This window comes from Phyllopteryx taeniolatus, chromosome 14, assembly GCF_024500385.1.
Source record: "Phyllopteryx taeniolatus isolate TA_2022b chromosome 14, UOR_Ptae_1.2, whole genome shotgun sequence".
Lineage (NCBI taxonomy): Eukaryota > Metazoa > Chordata > Actinopteri > Syngnathiformes > Syngnathidae > Phyllopteryx > Phyllopteryx taeniolatus.
This window is the reverse complement of record NC_084515.1, coordinates 4,488,377-4,507,724: the sequence shown is the minus strand read 5'-3', so window position 1 is coordinate 4,507,724 and position 19,348 is coordinate 4,488,377. Positions and strand designations below refer to the sequence as shown.

Genomic DNA, 19,348 nt, shown 5'->3' with positions numbered 1-19,348 from the left:
GCTTGGTTTAATCGACAAAGCCCTAAAATAGTCAAACTTTCCCCTCTGGCTTTCTGTCCCAATCCCTGAGTAACTTATTTCACTTTTTCGTGAACAGTTGTCAACTTTTCCTACCTGCACAGAGTCGGCGGCCATCTTGCTTGTCGCCTTTGAATCAAATCCTACGGGGAGAGAGGAGGGAAGGTGGAACTCCGAAAACAACTTTTTTTTTTGGACGTTTCCCGACACAAACGTCGATTTTCGGTCATCTCGGGTAAGATAAACTTCCCATGGTTGTCTTGTACCTCGCCCGCCCGCGCCTCCGTCCTCGCTGGTTACAAAAAGTGAAGAATAACGGCTGTCCCAGTGCAGTTGGCGAAAGGCGGTGGTTAAGGGTGGAAGTGTCCGCCCAGAAGAGCAGCAAGAGCCGAGCCACCGCCAACAAGCACCGACCACCTCCAAACTACTCACCCCCACCCCCCAAAGAGAGAAAAAAATACAGAATAATACACAGTAGTCTCGTGCTAATCACGTCGACACCGTGGACACTTACCAACAATATGTTGTGAAAACTCCTCTCGGAACAAAAGCTGTTTGTTTTACAACCCCAATTCCAATGAAGTTGGGACGTTGTGTTAAAGATAAATAAAAACAGAATACAATGATTTGCAAATCATGTTCAACCTATATTTAATTGAATACACTACAAAGACAAGATATTTAATGTTCAAACTGATAAAGTTTATTGTTTTTTTCACTTAGAATTTTATGGCTGCAACACGTTCCAAAAAAGCTGGGACAGGTGGCCAAAAAGACTGTGAAAGTTGAAGAATGCTCATCAAACACCTGTTTTGAACATCCCACGGGTGAACAGGCTAATTGGGAACAGGTGGGTGCCCTGATTGGGTATAAAAGGAGCTTCCCTGAATTGCTCAGTCATTCACAAGCAAAGATGGGGTGAGGTTCACCTCTTTGTGAACAAGTGCGTGAGAAAATAGTCGAACAGTTTAAGGACAATGGTCCTCAATGTACAATTGCAAGGAATTTAGGGATTTCATCATCTACGGTCCATAATATCATCAAAAGGTTAAGAGAATCTGGAGAAATCACTGCATTTAAGCGGCAAGGCCAAAAACCAACATTGAGTGCCCGTGACCTTCGATCCCTCAGGCGGCACTGCATCAAAAACCAACATCAATGTGTAAAGGATATCACCACATGGGCTCAGGAACACTTCAGAAAACCAATGTTAGTAAATACAGTTCAGCGCTACATCCGTAAGTGCAACTTAAAACTCTACTATGCAAAGGAAAAGCCATTTATCAACAACACCCAGAAACGCCACTGGCTTCTCTGGGCCCGAGCTCATCTAAGATGCAAAGTGGAAAAGTGTTCTGTGGTCCAACGAGTCCACATTTCAAATTGTTTTTGGAAATTGTGTACGTGGTGTTCTCTGGGCCAAAGAGGAAAAGAACCATCCGGACTGTTATGGAAGCAAAGTTCAAAAGCCAGCATCTGTGATGGTATGGGGCTGTGTTAGTGACAATGACATGGGTAACTTACACATCTGTGACGGCACCATTAATGCTGAAAGGTACATACAGGTTTTGGAGAAACATATGCTGCCATCCAAGCAACGTCTTTTTTATGGACGCCCCTGCTTATTTCAGCAAGACAATGCCAAACCACATTCTTCACGTGTTACAAAAGTGTGGCTTCGTAGTAAAAGAGTGCGGGTAGTAGACTGGCCTGCCTGCAGTCCATACCTGTCTCCCATTGAAAATGTGTGGCACATTATGAAGCGTAAAATACAACAAAGGAGACCCCGGACTGTTGAACAGCTGAAGCTGTACATCAAGCAAGAATGGGAAAGAATTCCACCTACAAAGCTTCAACAATTAGTGTCCTCCGTTTATTGAATTTTGTTAAAAGAAAAGGTGATGTAACACAGTGGTAAACATGACCCTGTCCCAGCTTTTTTGGAATGTGTTGCAGCCATAAAATTCTAAGTACATAATTATTTGCTAAAAACAATAAAGTTAAACTTCATTGGAATTGGGGTTGTAAATTATTACCTACTAAAGCAGTGATTTCCAACCACTGTGTGCATTAGTATGCTGTGGGAGATCCAAATTCATTTAATTGGTTCAAAGCAGGTGGCACGGTGGGCGACTGGTTAGAGCGTCTGCCACACAGTTCTGAGGACTGGGTTTCAATCCCCGGTCCCGCCTGTGTGGAGTTTGCATGTTCTCCCCGTGCCTGCGTGGGTTTTCTCCGGGCACTCCGGTTTCCTTCCACATCCCAAAAACATGCATGCTAGGTTAATTGACAACTCTAAATTGCCCGTAGGTGTGAATGTGAGTACGAATGGTTGTTTGTTTGTATGTGCCCTGCGATTGGCTGGCAACCAGTTTAGGGTGTACCCCGCCTCCTGCCCGATGATAGCTAGGATAGGCACTGGCACGCCCGCAACCCTAGTGAGGAGAAGCGGCTCAGAAAATGGATGGATGGATGGATGGATGGTTCAAAGCATTATTTATTTACTTATTACCATTAATGTATACAGGTGTTTTGTTCATCTGTCTTTGCCAGATGTAAAGTGACAGGCAGAACAATTAAATGCCCTTCCACTAGATGGCAGAAGGTACAATTCCAGTGATTCCCAACCTCTATTTTGTGTGCAATTTTTAAATTTTTTTATTTTTTGGGCTCTGTCAAATTACCAAAACAGGTGTGCAGTATATCCAGTACAGGTTTATATAATTGACAGTAAAGTCACAATCAATAACAAATAGATTTTAAGCCATGCATTCAGTAAAATAAGTTCGATCAACATAAATGCTGACACACATCATCGCTTCTCCTCACTAGGGTCGCGGGCGTGCTGGAGCCTATCCCAGCTGTCATCGGGCAGGAGGCGGGGTACACCCTGAACTGGTTGCCAGCCAATCGCAGGGCACTATCCGCACTCACATTCACACCTACGGGCAATTTAGAGTCTCCAATTAATGCATGTTTTTGGGATGTGGGAGGAAACTGAAGTGCCCGGAGAAAACCCACGCAGGCACGGGGAGAACATGCAAACTCCACAGAGGTGGGGCCGGGGATTGAACCCGGGTCCTCAGAACTGTGAGGCTGAAGCTCTAACCAGTCGCCCACCGTGCCGCCCAAATCAGTCTAATTCAGATATTTAAAAAGATAGCTTTAAGTTTACCCATATAATAATAATAATAATAATAATAAATTAATATGATCCAGATATTAAGTAAATAGACATCCATTTCATCTAGATAATTAATAAATGTAAATTAGTCAATCTAAATCATTACTTGGTGTATCTAATTTACTTTTTGATTGGCCAAATATTAATCAGTTATCCCTGTAAAATTGATTTGGCTTTACTCAACATTTGTTGTATTAATAGTCCAAAAATATTTCAGCCAATGATTTCATTATTTTGTTCTGAATACTTTTTTTTAATTATGAATCAAAGTGGAAGTAATTAAAATACATTCATTTATATTAAGTATCACTTTGTTGTCTTTATTTCTTTAAAGAGTAGACTAAGCCAACTTTTGTAGAGGAGTTAAATTAGTACCTTTACTTAAATACGGACTGTGAGGACTTTTTCCACCTCTGATTATAATGCATCATGCGCAGATTGTCCACTTTGTGAACATGATAGTGATGTATGGCTTTTACATCATGATGATTTATGGTGCATGCTGTCCGGCGCACCTGTCCCCCCCATCAGACTCTGAGGCTGGTCACCATGGAGACACAAAAATAAAACAGACATTATCATAGACTTGGATGGATGCGCAAAGTCTACCCGACAAAACCGCTTAAGAGGACAACGGTCATCTTATGAGACCATGGTGTTGTTGTTTTCCACAGCATTACATATTTGAGCCATGGCAGCACGAGCACAAAGAGCTTCCAGTCCCAGGCATGTGATGGCAGTTTTGCAGCGGGTTAGATAATGCAGAGAGGCAAGTTAGTCTTCTCACCGAGGTGTGACATGTCATGTTGCAGCCCCAAAGGACACGACATAAGCTAGTCCTTTGGTTTCGTCATAGCAACTCCTCCTGATCCAGCTGGCTTGGCAACTCTCGTTTGGCAGGTTTAACAGCATCTACTCTGCAATCATCGGAGGTGGCAAAACTACTCACTATTTATTGTACTTAAATTTATTTTTTTCTAAATACTTTATACGTTTGTGGACAATGGCTGAAAATCTGCAAAGACCATTTCCCGAAAATTCATCTTCCGTGGATGCCACAATTTCCAGAACAGTATAGTGTCGTTAAACTCAAAAGCGAGGAGGTCTCAACAAGTGAGGAGGTGACACGGTGGACAAGCTTGCCGCCCGTTTGCCGGCTGAGAGGAGCCCTGGAAGCCTGTTAGCTTGGGAGCTAGATGGTGGCTACTGCCTCTAATTGCACTGTGAAAAGCCACGCGTTATGTTATATACAGTATTCCAGCCACCGGAGCCTTAACGAGGATATATTTTCTCTGCTCATACATGAAAGGATGTGTAGGCATAAGAAAGCTGCTAGGAGAAGTACCAATATTTTCCATTTTTCAGCGAGGTGTGAGGCAGACGCTCTAACCAGTCGTCGACCATGCCGCCCCTGGTATATATATATATATTTTTTTTAATTTGATGTTCATGCTCTGATCTAAAAAAAAAAAAATCAGAAGTTACTCACAAATTACTCTTTACTTGAGTAGTTTTTTCATTGAGTACTTTCTTACTCTTCCATCCATCCATTTTCTGAGCCGCTTCTCCTCACTAGGGTCGCGGGCGTGCTGGAGCCTATCGCAGCTATCATCGGGCAGGGGGCGGGCTACACCCTGAACTGGTTGCCAGCCAATCGCAGGGCACATACAACAAACAACAATTTGCACTCACATTCACACCTACGGGCAATTTAGAGTCTCCAATTAATGCATGTTTTTTGGATGTGGGTGGAAACCGGAGTGCCCGGAGAAAACCCACACAGGCATGGGGAGAACATGCAAACTCCACACAGGCGGGAACGGGTATTGAACCCCGGTCCTCAGAACTGTGAGGCTGACGCTCTAACCAGTCGCCCACCGTGCCGCCTTTCTTACTCTTACTCAAGTAAATATTCGGATGACTACTTTTTACTTTTACTTGAGTCATATTATTCTAAAGTAACAGTACTCTTACTTGAGTACAATATTTAGCTACTCTACTCACATCTGCATGTAGCATGTTGTTGTTTAAGCACCAGCTCGATTTTCATAACATGTTCCAACAGATTTGGTAACATTGTGAATAGAGTAACAAAAAAAGCTAAATTAGCTAACGGTAGCAACTGAAGAGATACACCTTGTATGTTTATTCAGATTAGATGGATCTTACTTGTGTCTTTGAGACAGGATAGTGAATTTTTGAATGCCAGAAGCTCGTGGTCTCACGTGTAGTACAGTGGTTTTTGAACGGTGTATACCAAGTATCATATTAAAAAAATGTATCTCTCCAAGTACTACCAACATTAAAGTAGAAGAGCGTTGTCAGCCCAAGTGTTCATCAAAAACTAAGCAGAGGTTCTATTTTAAAAGGTATGTTAAATATTTTTCTTAGCCACTGTAACATGAACAGTTTGAACATCAACACTGGGCTTAAATATAGGGATTAAAATAATCATCAATTAAAATGTATTGCACGTTAAAAGTAAATTTTTTCACCTAAATAAATGTTTGACAACAAACATTTCAAAATGATTAAATGCAAATGTATTGTTCTTAAAAGTTAAATACAACTGAATTGTATTTAACAAATTTACTGTATTGGATTTAAAAACAATAACAACTTGAAGCCACTGTAAAATTCAATGATTCTTTTGCATACCACCATAGAGAACATGTGTACCATAAGTCACGCCCTACACTTTGAGAATCACTGATGTAGTTAATAGCATTGCAATAATATCACTTTTAGCTGCTATCAGTGTTCTGGTTGGTTCATTCGCCTGATTTCAGGGCAGGTAGCATGTGTTCAGCTCGCACTCAGTGTCACTGACAAGTGACCAGTCCAGAGTGTAGTCATGTCATCTGGGATAGCGTTCAAGTCGCTGTGACCCTGAAAAGGTCAAGCGGTATAGAAAATGGATGGATGGATTAATAATATCAGTTCTGCAAAGGCTTGATCTTGAGTGAAATGGTTACTTGAGGAATTTAAGTCTACAAGTAATGAGTGACATCATGTGCTCAACAGTCACTTTGGTCCATGGCTGTTTGGCCACAATAAAATGGATTATTGCTTTGGATAAGAGTAATGTAATGTTTGGTTAGTTTAATTGGGCTGGCAGGAAACTGCTGTTGCTCCAGCAGAGTTATGAATGTTCAATCTTAAACTGAAAATGTGTGGTTTTCGAGGCAACTTCAGACAGTTTTTGGAGCCTCCCCGTGACATTGTGGCGTCCCTGGTTTTTCAGGAATTTTAACCATATGTTGTCACTCCAATTGCTGTTGAACATGTTTTGGAAAGGTGTAAATTCCCACAGTATTTTAAAGAGGTTCAATTCGCGTGACGGCCATGCAAAGGACCCAAGCATATAACCTCATAATCAAAACATGTTTGAGGGTAAAATTTCGTTTCAAAGCCACCGCATTATGTGACAGCTATGCTATTGGGAAATGGAATTCTAGCCTCAAACATTTTGGATACAAATTTCAAATTTCACATGCTAAAAACAACAGAGTGGAGCTGAATGCTCAACATATGATAGAAAAAAGATCACTGTGACCGTTGAAACTAAAGCAAATAAATGCTCTCATTGCAACAGACAGCTCAAACATCAAGACTGTGAGTACGGATGGACATACAGTATTAATGTGTGTCATTGGACCACCCGGAACATTTACAGGACTACAATATGAGATTAAGTCCCACTATTGATGACTGGCCAGGGATTATATGAGCCCAGATGAAATTAGGTATTTGACCTCACTTCAGGCGGCACGGTGGACGACTGGTTAGAGCGTCAGCCTCACAGTTCTGAGGACCCGGGTTCAATCCCCGGCCCCGCCTGTGTGGAGTTTGCATGTTCTCCCCGTGCCTGCGTGGGTTTTCTCCGGGCACTCCGGTTTCCTCCCACATCCCAAAAACATGCATTAATTGGAGACTCTAAATTGCCCATAGGCATGACTGTGAGTGCGAATGGTTGTTTGTTTCTCTGTGCCCTGCGATTGGCTGGCAACCAGTTCAGGGTGTACCCCGCCTCCTGCCCGATGACAGCTGGGATAGGCTCCAGCACGCCCGCGACCCTAGTGAGGAGAAGCGGCTCAGAAAATGGATGGATGGATGGACCTCACTTCACTCATATACTATTACTCTTCTCATCTTAAAACTGCTTTTTTGTAGCATTTCATCTAAAAATAACACAAATGAATGCATGTATACAAGCTTTACCATTGTGTGTGTGTGTACACTCTAACCAGTCGCCCTCCGTGCCACCTGCCGTTTGATCATTTATTCAATATTGCTCATGTCCATTTTAAGGTACTAGTACGCTTTGTCCTTAAAAGTAAGATATTTCAGTGCATTAGTAGAGTGACTAGGGCGCACTAGTAGAATGACTGTGTCTTATTAGTAATGGGTACTAGTTGACATCTGTGCGCTACTAGTACTACTAGACATGATAAAATTCTACTATTTAACTAGTGCTTCACTAATAGTACTAGTATCACGCAGATGCCAACTAGTGCAGAGTTTTGCATTACTAGTAGCATATAGTTATCCTGGCAGTAGTGGAATAAACTTTACTGGAAAAAAAACCTACTGTGTCACAGTATTTCTTCTGCGCAGAACTGTCTTACTAGTGAGGACAAACAGTGTACTAGTATAATCAAGCTATCCATCCATCCCTCGTAAGGAATACCATAATTTCTCGTGTATAATACGCATCCCCCCCCAAAAATTGTCAAAAGTCAATAGTGTGCATTATACATAAGTATAGGGGAAAATGAAAAAAACTTTCACATTTTATAAATGTATGCCGGCATCTAGAGGTTATGAAAAAGATGTACACTTTAATTCCAATATGCCATCGCCCCTTAGAGGTTATGAGAAAGCCCATGTGGTGAAATCCTTTATACATTGATGTCGGTTTTTGATGCAGAGCCGCCTGGGGGGCATTCAATGTTGGTTTTCGGCCTTACCGCTTACATGCAGTGATTTCTCCAGATTCTCTGAACCTTTTGATGATATTATGGACCGTAGATGATGAAATCCCTAAATTCCTTGCAATTGTACATTGAGGAACATTTTCCTTAAACTGTTCGACTATTTTCTCACGCACTTGTTCATAAAGAGGTCAACCTCACCCCATCTTTGCTTGTGAATGACTGAGCAATTCAGTGAAGCTCCTTTTATACCCAATCATGGCACCCACCTGTTCCCAATTAGCCTGTTCACCCGTGGGATGTTCCAAACAGGTGTTTGATGAGCATTCCTCAACTTTCTCAGTCTTTTTTGCCACCTTTCCCAGCTTTTCTGGAACGTGTTGCAGCCATAAAATTATAAGTTAATGATTATTTGCTAAAAACAATAAAGTTTATCAGTTTGAAAAATAAATATCTTGTCTTTGTTGTGTATTCAATTAAATATAGGTTGAACATGATTTGCAAATCAAAAAAAATATTGAAATCTGTTTTTATTTCTGTTTATCACAATGTCCCAACTTCATTGGAATTGGGGTTGTACATGGGTGCGCATTATACACGAGAAATTAGGGTACTGAAGGAATACTCTCCAAAGAAAATTCAAGCACCTCTTAATACTGACCCAAAAAAAAAACACTTTGAAAAATACAGCCATGTTGCTTTATTTTGTATTGGACACAGCTGCAGCACTGTTTTGGGCACAAGGAAGGCACACAAGAAAAATTACCACCTATTTGTGTTCAAATAATTAAATGAGTTGTGATTGCGAATACAAGAAAGTTCGTCGTGAATTCTTGTTGCAGACTGCAGATGTCTATTAGTATTTTTCCAAAAGGTGGCAGTTAGTCCTCACTCTTCAGGCTATTGGCAATTTTAGGAAAACAAACAAAATCCGTTATATACAGAAGTACAATTTACTGAATAATTACAGACGCACAGACTTGTTTTAATTTTATATATATATATATATATATATATATATATATATATATATATATATATATATATATATATATATAGTATAAACAAACCAAGGTATTTTCAAACAGGAACCAATCTCACCTTAGAGTAATTTACTGAAAATGTCATTTATATTTACAGCAAGCAGCATCTTCATTGTGTTCCTCCATACACACAGTAATCAAAGCACATGAAGCAGCGATTCTCTAAAGCTGCACACTTGCCAGAGCGAATGGAAACACACAGTACAAAACATACACTTTTTTTTTTTAATTTCATAAAAACCTCAAGTCTTTGTTCAAGTCTGAGTGTGGCATGGCAGACGTCGTGTCGCTATCTTCACATCCAAAAGTCTACAGTACAGTTAACCCCCACCTTTTCGTGGTTTGCTATTCACGACTTCACATATTTGCGGTTTTCTTGCTTCTTTACAACCTATTTGCCAGAAACCTCATCCAGTCGCATTCTTTGCAATCTTTCTTTAATGCCCTAATATGTCACATGATGGCACCAAAGCACTGGCTAATAGGAAAGTAGTACAGACAGTGGTAGCTTGACTTACATGTTTTTTAAGTTACGAGCTGTCACTTCATATTTGTATTTATTTATTTATTTTTGCTTTGTGTTGCGAGCCAAAATTATGAGCGAGCTTCAGATATGCCGCCGCTTAAGTGAAATGAAAAAAAAAAAGCACAAATACAAAATAAAAACACTCACAAGGAGCTGCTGTAGGTCAAAACTCACGCTCAGACGCTCATACGCAGACTAACCGGGTAACCCGACTCCAGCTACTGACATCACTCACTAGGCCACGCCCCTTTAAGGCCTGCATCCAAGACATAAAAATTACAGCATATACCGCAATTACATGTCATAAAACCGGTCTATTTCTTTACATTCTCTTTAATCCAGTGCTAGTTTTCTTAATTAAAAACACATACAAAATGTTGTTTGGCTTTTTAATTAATTTCAATGGGGAAACTTGATTTAACATACAAGTAAATGAAATTACGATGTTGGTCACGGAAAGGAATAACTTGTAAGTCAAGATACCACTGTAATCAGTGAACCCACACATACTTGCTGTTTGGAAGATTTATTTTTTTTAACCTATCCTACGTTATTTGCTGAAAAACTGAAAACAACAAATCTGTTTTTGTGCTCAAGCCAAAGCAAAAAAAACTATTGCTCTGGCATTATCTTGTGACAACTTGGTGTCAAGAAGTGAAATGAAGACCTTCATTTAGACCAGTGGTGAGCAGTGACCAGTTTTTAGTACCACCTCGAAAAAAAATATTTGACTGTCCAAGTATTACCACAATGACAAACATTAAAATACTGTAGTGTAGTAGGCCTAGTTGTTCATCTTAAAATGAGACAGAGGTTTTATTTCTTAAAAAGTATATTCAATAGTATTGTAAGCCACTGTAACATTATGCAATGTTTAGGCATTGATACTGCATTTAAATATATGAAAATAAAAACTGTTTAAATAGTAGTTCAATGAAAATGTCTTGCACAAAAATGTTCAATCCAAATTTTACCAAATTATTTGAAAAGAAACAGCTTTAAAACATTAAATGTAAATGTACTGTACTTAAGTTATATACAAATGGACTCTACCTAAAAAATGTACTGTACTGGATAAAAAAAATTATAAAAAAAAGGTTATGCCACTGCACATTATTCACAGTTTGAGCATTTCCGCATACCACTTAGAATAATTGATTTGGACAAAAATAGTACTTTAACTCCATCTCGTGGGCTCTATAGGCAATTATAAACCTTGTTAGGGGCGGCATAAGTTAACTCATTGATTTTTGCTATTCACGGCAAGGCTCGGCCCCTGTCGCGAGGCAAAGAGCGGGGGTTTACTGTACTGTATAAGGGGACCTAAACTTTTTTTGTTGTTGTCAAGAATACATTGTATATGCCTCCACTAGTCTTAACACAGTATTCTGATTAATATTACGTTCGTAGAATAAGAATGAAACAGATTAACTCACGGCACGGCGGGCGACCGGTTAGAGCGTCTGCCTCACAGGTCTAAGGACCGGAGTTCAATCCCCGGCCCCGCCTGTGTGGAGTTTGCATGTTCTCCCTGTGCCTGCGTGGGTTTTCTCCGGACACTCCGGTTTCCTCCCACATCCCAAAGACATGATGGTAGGTTAATTGAAGACTAAATTGCCCGTAGGTGTGAACGTGAGTGCGAATGGTTGTTTGTTTATGTGTGCCCTGCGATTGGCTGGCAACCAGTTCAGGGTGTACCCGGCCTCCTGCCCGATGATAGTTGGGATAGGCTCCAGCATGCCCGTGACCCTTGTGAGGATAAGCGGCTCAGAAAATGGATGGATGGATGGATGGACAGATCAACTCATCAATTTTCATCCATCTCAGGGGTCTGCCATGCTTGGCAGTACTGCCCCCTGCTGTCGACCGACATTTAACGTCACAATTGCTCTCGCACATTGCGTTGTGAACGTCACGTGACCATTGACCAAACCCGGAAAACAGGTAGCGGACTCCTTGTGTATGCTGCGATAACCAGCATAACTACAGGATGACATGATGGTTTGAACAAAACTTTAGCCAGTTTGGGTTTAAACTATTAACAGTATGTCATCAACCCGTAGTTATGCTATTTATTGCAGTATACACAGGGGGTCCACTACCTGTTTTCCGGGTTTGGTCACATGATGTTCGCAATGCATGCTGGAGAGTAGTTGTGACGATAATTTTGGTCAACACCAGAAGGCGATATTGCCAAACATGGCAATGAATGAAGATGAATGAAAAGTGATTAATTATTCTGTTGAATACTTATTCCACAAATGCAATACAGTATCTATCAGTATACCGTGTTTAGACTAGTAGTGGCACATACAAGTATTTTTTCAAATTTTGTTTTTTTTCGGGGAGGGGGGCGGGTTTTAGTTCACCTTTAAAACCCATAAAATAAATGGCTAAACAATCTGAGATATAGTGGCTGAACACTGTAGTTCAAACAGCTAAACACAAAAAACAGCACATCGCAAATGTAAATATTTTGTTTGAGGTCGCAGTAATGCTCGGCCAATCAGGACTGGGCGTCTGCTCTTCCCCGGTCATGTGCTGCCATAGGCCTCCCCGGCCCTCGACTCAAGGTTGATCTCTGGCATGGAAGTGAAAGGAAGCCGCTGACCTTCAGGGATTGGGACGGAACCCGAGCTCTCCCTCCACGTACATGAGCAACACCAACTATTCACAGTTTACGGCGGCATCATATGTTCACAACAACACAGCTCGGTCAAGTAGTTGGACAACTGGACATCTCGCTGTTGTCTTCTCTTCATCACGCCCCAAATTTCTTTGAGGATATGCCCCTCGTTAGTTTTTGGGGTAGATCTTCTCGTAGAAGAAGTTTTGAGCCAACATGTAGAGTTCACCGTCCTTTTCCCGCACCGCGTGGGCCCGGACAAACTGGAACTGCTCCAGGGCAAACTCGTAGAACTCGTTCTCCATCTTCCAGATGGGCGACTGCTGCAGTTTGGCTGTGGACTCCCTGGTGGGCGGCTTCTTCTCGCTGGTCTTCCTCAGGTGGGATTTCTTCCCTGTGATCGTAAGAAAGAGGATGAATCAAGGCAACAAAGTTAACGGCGAGATTAACTATCATTGTTAACACATAGAACACATACATTCAACTCAAAAGATCCCAGCACGAGACAGTACAAACTTCTCGCTTTACAATGATAATTCTCAGTGATTGATATTGGCAGACAGGTATTATTTCAATGAAGCAATATCACAATAAGAACCAAGTCCTGATGCAGTTGACTGAATTAAATATGTATTCATTGTGCTAATGAGAGGAGCTAGCGAATGAGCTCAGGACACCATTGAGTGATTTATCAGTTTTTATGCACCTAAAGTCAGTAGGAGTAATATGTAGTTGTGCACTTTTCAAAGAACCTTTTGGGAGTTGGGTAATAAAGTGGCTACTAATTACTTCCCCTTTTCAGTGCAAAATTAGTGGAGGATCACCAGCTGCTGCTCTGCCCTTAGACAATTTGCGCTGAAAAAAAAAATCTTCATAGTAATCCCCCACTATTTGTGGATGACAGAGACCAAGCCATGCCACTAATAGCGGAACTGAGTAAGCTTTTTAAAGGAACAACAAATTCAGTAACTAAGATCCCAAACCACTTCAATATTATTTCAAACTTACCTATTTTATTACCCTTAAAAATGAATTTGATTAAAAAAAAAGCACCCTTAGTGCACATGTACATGCAACAAAGACTCTCAGTAACTTCACTGACAACCCATGCTAAACTTAAATTTGTATTTAGATTTTTAAAACAGGCTGTAATTTTCCCTCAAACAGCACAAAAAAGATGCACTTTTCAGATTTCCAGTAAGTGGATTGAGTACATTAAACTATTAATGTCTGATTTTAGGCGAATATGTACACTACAGTGGATATAAAGTCTACACACCCGTGTTCAAATGCCAGATTTTTGTGATTTAAAAAAATGTGACCAAGATAAATTATTTCAAAACCTGTTCCACCATTAATGTGACCTCTACCATGTACAACTCAATTGAAAATATTTTCGAGAACGTAAGTAGAAATAAACAACTGAGACAATTTGGTGGCACACCCTCTAACTGGTGATGTGGCTGTGTTCAGAATTGATCTGTCATGTTAAATGGGAGTCAGCACAGACCTACCGCCATTTAAAGAGCCATTGATTTCCCACCTTCACATTTACTAAGGCCTCAGTTCCAGCTGAAGAATAACAGCCTCAAACCATGATTCTGCCACAACCATGCTTGATTGTACATATGGTGTTCTTTTGGTGATGAGTAGTGTTGCGTTTGTGTCAAACAAACCTTTTGGAATTATGGCCAAACAGTTCAACCTTGGTTTCATTGGATCATAACAAAATCTTCCACACACATGTGGGAATTATGAACAGTTCTAAATAACAGTCAGTGTTAGCAAAAAACATTTAGGCTTCTGCTAGAAAGCAAAAAAATGTCAAGAAAAGCCTAATAGAACAGCTGACACTTATTCAGGGTTATTCTTATTCACCCTACTTGGTGGCAAGTGTGTGTTGTTTGAATTTCATTGGTTATTTCTGAAAACAGCCACATTCTCAGTTATAAGAGGGTGTGCACACCTGTGCAACCACATTAGGACTAGACTGACTAGTTCTCATGCCCTCTCAAATCTGACCATACGTATGCATGAGTTTTAAAACTAGAACATTTCTGCTCGGTCTTTGTTAAATGAGGCTCACCAAGTACACGCTTTAGGGAAAACATAAGGTTCATTGAGTGATTGGTAATTGCTGCGATCTGCTCAGACATTCACTGCCATTAATGGGTGTTGAATTCAAATGTCCACGTTAACATGGTGGACTGGCAGTGAATGAGTTAAACAAGATTAGTCAAGGTGTTGGGAATAAGGTCAAGAGCATGAAGCAGACTTACTTACAGGCTCACTATTGTCACTGTTTTCCTCTCTCGTTCCACCCCTATACACTGATGTCTCTTTATTATTACACTAGGGGAAAAAAAAGTCTATATTTGGAGGGTGCTTAACAATTATTGGAGTTGAGGTGATCTGAGGCTATAGCGCCCCCAGTTATGAAATCAATCACAAGACTCAAGTGAGGAGAATGCAGAATAGGTTATATTACTGAACGTAAAATTTGACCTAAATAATTAGTCACATTATAAACAAGACAACACCTTGATATGCAAATGTGTTTTTAGAGTCGTGAACAAAATCTGATGGTATCTCATGGTGTGAGATGTGTGGTGTCAGAGTGGTACCTTGACTTACAAGTTTAATTTGTTCTGTGGCTAAGCTTGTAACTCAATTTACATGTGTATCAATTTTTCCCATTGCAATGAATCAAAATGCCATTAATCCAGTCCAGCCCTGAAAAAACCCCGCAATTTTTTGTTTTGCGTTTTTAATAAATAAAATAGAAATGAATGGTATTAAAACATAAAAGAGAATGTGGTTTATCCATCCATCCCTCCATTTTCAGCACCGCTTATCCTGGTTAGGGTCACGGGGCGCTGGAGCCTATCCCAGCTGACTTCGGGCGTAAGGCGGACTACACCCTGAACTGGTCACCAGTCAGTCGCAAGGCACACATAGACACGGACAACCATTCACGCTCACATTCACACCGTCACTGAGTGGGAACTGAACCCACGCTGCCTGCACCAAAGTCAGGCGAGTGTACCACTACACCATCAGTGACTTGAATGTGGTTTAATAAAGTATAATTACTGTTTGTACTGTAGTGTGTGTGTGGTGTGTGCCATTAAGGTGCGTGGCCCAGTGGCTGATGTCAGGAGCTGGAGTCGGTTCGTCTACGTGTGAGCATCTGGACGTCAGTTGTGCCCTACAGAAGCTAGATGGCAAGTTCCGCGGCCATGTGCTTCACGGAGACCTGGCTCTGCAACGCTGTACCCGATGCCGGCATTATGCTTCCCGGTTTCCACATTCATCGAGCGGACCGCGACATGGAATCATCGGGGAAAACAAAGGGCGGCGGGATATGCCTCTATATCAACGAAAAATGGTGTACGGACGTCACGGCGATCAGCACACACTGCAGCCCGCATTTGGAGTCGCTATTCTTAAATTGTAAACCATTCTACTCCCCACGTGAGTTCGCATCATTCATTCTCGCTGGCGTCTATATTCCGCCTCAAGCTAACACGAACGCCGCATTGCTAACGCTCGCCGATCAAGTCAACGAAATTGAAAAAAAACACCCCGACTCACCCCTCATTATTCTCAGGGACTTTAACAAAGCTAAACTCAACCACGAACTCCCTAAATACAAGCAGCACATCGACTGTCCTACCAGGGAAAATAATACTTTAGACCACTGCTACACCACGGTAAAAAACGCATACCGTGCTATACCTCGTGCAGCCTTGGGCTCGTCTGATCACTGCTTAATTCACTTAATACCGACGTACAGGCAAGAACTTAAATGTGCGAAGCCTACAGTGAAAACAGTCAAAAAGTGGACAAATGAAGCCAAGATGGCACTTCAAAGCTGCTTAGACTGCACAGACTGGAGTGTCTTTGAAAATTCAGCTGGCAGCCTGGATGAATATACGGACACTGTCACATCCTATATCAGTTTCTGTGAAGAGGTCTGTGTACCAACAAAATCATTTCGCACATTCAACAACAATAAGCCGTGGTTCACTGCTAAACTTAAGCAGCTTCGCAAAGCTAAGGAGGACGCATATCAGAGCGGGGACAGGGCCCTGTATAATCGAGCTAGAAACCAGCTGACCAAAGAAATTAACATTGCAAAGAGGATCTATACAGCAAAGTTGGAAAAACAGTTTAGCGCAAACGACTCTAAATCAGTCTGGCATGCATTCCAGTCGCTGACTAATTACAAGCGACGATCCCCCCAAGCTGAGAACAATAGCACACTAGCCAACGACTTGAATACCTTCTACTGCAGATTTGAAAAGGACAGTTTCACACCACACACCAACCCGGCCGCACCCGCGACCACAATCACACCTCTGACCTCTGCGTTAACCATCCATGAACAGGATGTGAGACGCATCTTCAAACAACAAAAGATTAACAAAGCGGCAGGCCCGGACCACGTGTCCCCATCCTGCCTCAAAGTCTGCGCGGACCAGCTCGTGCCAGTCTTCACTCAGATCTTCAACAGATCACTGGAAATGTGCGAAGTTCCATCCTGTTTCAAACGCTCCACCATCATCCCAGTCCCCAAGAAACCTGCAATCTCGGGTCTGAATGACTACAGGCCTGTCGCTTTGACATCTGTGGTCATGAAGTCCTTTGACCGTCTTGTGCTGGACCACCTCAAGAGTGTCACAGGTCCCCTGCTCGACCCCCTGCAGTTTGCCTACCAAGCGAACAGATCTGCGGATGATGCAGTCAACATGGGACTGCACTTCATCCTAGAACACCTCGACAGTGCAGGGACCTACGCGAGGATCCTGTTCGTGGACTTCAGCTCAGCGTCCAACACCATCATCCCTGAACTCCTTTCATCCAAGCTTCTCCAGCTCAGCGTCTCACCTGCCATCTGCCAGTGGATTTACAGCTTTCTGACGGGCAGGACACAGCAGGTCAGGCTGGGGGAGGCCACCTCATCCACACGCAGCATCAGCACTGGGGCGCCCCAAGGTTGTGTCCTCTCTCCGCTGCTCTTCTCTCTCTACACGAACGACTGCACCTCAGCGAACCCGACTGTCAAACTCCTGAAGTTTGCAGATGACACCACTGTCATCGGCCTCATCAAGGACGGTGACGAGTCTGCATATCGACAGGAAGCGGAGCGGCTGGAGCTGTGGTGCGGCCGACACAACCTGGAGCTGAACACGCTCAAGACTGTAGAGCTGATCGTGGACTTCAGGAGGCATCCTTCGCCACAGCTGCCCCTCACGCTGTCCAGCTGCCTTGTGTCAACCGTCGAAACCTTCAAGTTCCTGGGAATTACAATCTCCCAGGACCTGAAGTGGGCGACCAACATCAACTCCGTCCTCAAAAAGGCCCAGCAGAGGATGTACTTCCTGCGGCTTCTGAGAAAGCACGGCCTGCCACCGGAGCTGCTGAGGCAGTTCTACACAGCGGTCATCGAATCAGTCCTGTGTTCTTCCATCACAGTCTGGTTTGGTGCTGCTACAAAAAAGGACAAACTCCGACTGCAACGGACAATCAAAACTGCTGAAAGGATTGTCGGTACCCCCCTACCCACCCTTGAGGACTTGCACGCTGCCAGAACTAAGACAAGGGCGTGCAAAATCCTCTCGGACCCTCCCCACCCCGGTCACCGGCTCTTCCAGCTCCTTCCCTCAGGTAGGCGCTACCGATCATTGCAAACTAGAACTAGTAGACATTCCAACAGCTTCTTCCCTCTTGCAATCAACTTCTTAAACAGCTAACTTACAATTCCATTACAACAAGCTGGCAATTTTTTTTGACTTGAGTTCGTTGTCACATTTCTGTGGGGCCAATTATGTATTACTCGTGCACTCACTGTAGTTGTCTCGCCGTGCTGCACTATTTGCATATAGTGGCCACTCATGCCAGAGTAGCATCTGCTCCATTTGCACAATGATTGAGGAGTATCTGTAACATTTGCACAACCATTGTCCCAGATTATCGCACTACTCGTCACTTTAAACCGCATACACTCCTTGAAGTCTCAGTGCCCTTTGCACAATGGTCATTGCACCGGACTATTGCAATATTAGCCATTCGAACTGCTCTAAGTGCTAGAGGACTCTGCATCTTTTTGCACAATTGTTGTTTGTTGTTGTTTTTTGTCAATGTCTTTATGTCTCCAAAGTGTTCTGTAAATTGACTGTCTGTTGTACTAGAGCGGCTCCAACTACCGGAGACAAATTCCTTGTGTGTTTTGGACATACTTGGCAAATAAAGATGATTCTGATTCTGATTCTCATTTTGTATTTGTGTATTTGACTGTGTAAGTACATCGGCGACTGCAGCTCTCCTTGCCCGCATGCGAGGGGATTGCAGTACCTTAATTGCTCTTTTTTTCCCTCTCTCAATTCACTCGGGCAGTGGTGTATCTGAAGCTTGACCCCCAACTCAAATTTTGGCTGGAAACACAAAGCAAAAATCGCCTCGGCGACAGCTGGTAACTTGAAAAAATTGTAAGTTGGGGCACTCGTAAGTCAAGGTAACAGTGTAGTACTTTCCTATTAGCCAGTGGTGTGGCAGCATCTTGTGGCAACTTGGGGCATATTAAAGACAATAAGAATGAACTAAATCTTCAATGTAACGTCCCCGCTCTTAAGCATTTTACAAAACGGATTAAGTCAATCATTTAATACCGACATTTGGCAGTTGTAAAGTCGTTGAATACAATATTAATATAAATTTGTAATTTGGGGCACTCGTGGCTGACTGGTGAGGACATCTGCCTCACAATTCTGAGGACCGGGGTTCAAATCCGGTCTCGCCTGTGTGCAGTTTCCATGTTGTCCCCGTGCCTGCGTGGGTTTTCTCTGGGTACACGTTGACTGAATATTCTAAATTGCCCATAGGTGTGAATGTGAATCTGTGAAAAATCTGCGATATAGCAAGGGATGAGCCGTTCACGCAAAGAGGTAGCCAATCATTAACCTAATAGCATATTTGCCCAAGTTGTTTTTTTAACTATCACAAAATCAATAAAAA

The 19,348-nt window shown here is 42.2% G+C and overlaps 2 protein-coding genes across 2 annotated transcripts in view; both read right to left on the bottom strand.

The window, feature by feature from the left end:
• The window catches only part of pkn2a (protein kinase N2a), a 49,870-nt gene extending 49,402 nt beyond the window's left edge, over window positions 1–468 (bottom strand). Inside the window, exons 1-2 of the mRNA XM_061796388.1 lie at window positions 285–468; window positions 115–161 (exon numbers count right to left, since the gene is read on the bottom strand). Of these exons, the coding sequence (XP_061652372.1) occupies window positions 115–135 (21 nt within the window). The 5' untranslated portion in view covers window positions 136–161; window positions 285–468. The remainder of the gene's footprint in view (window positions 1–114; window positions 162–284) is intronic.
• Window positions 469–8,812: 8,344 nt separating this feature from the next.
• The window catches only part of hs2st1a (heparan sulfate 2-O-sulfotransferase 1a), a 62,924-nt gene continuing 52,388 nt past the window's right edge, over window positions 8,813–19,348 (bottom strand). The window contains exon 7 of the mRNA XM_061798104.1: window positions 8,813–12,725. Within this exon, the coding sequence (XP_061654088.1) occupies window positions 12,502–12,725 (224 nt within the window). The 3' untranslated portion in view covers window positions 8,813–12,501. The remainder of the gene's footprint in view (window positions 12,726–19,348) is intronic.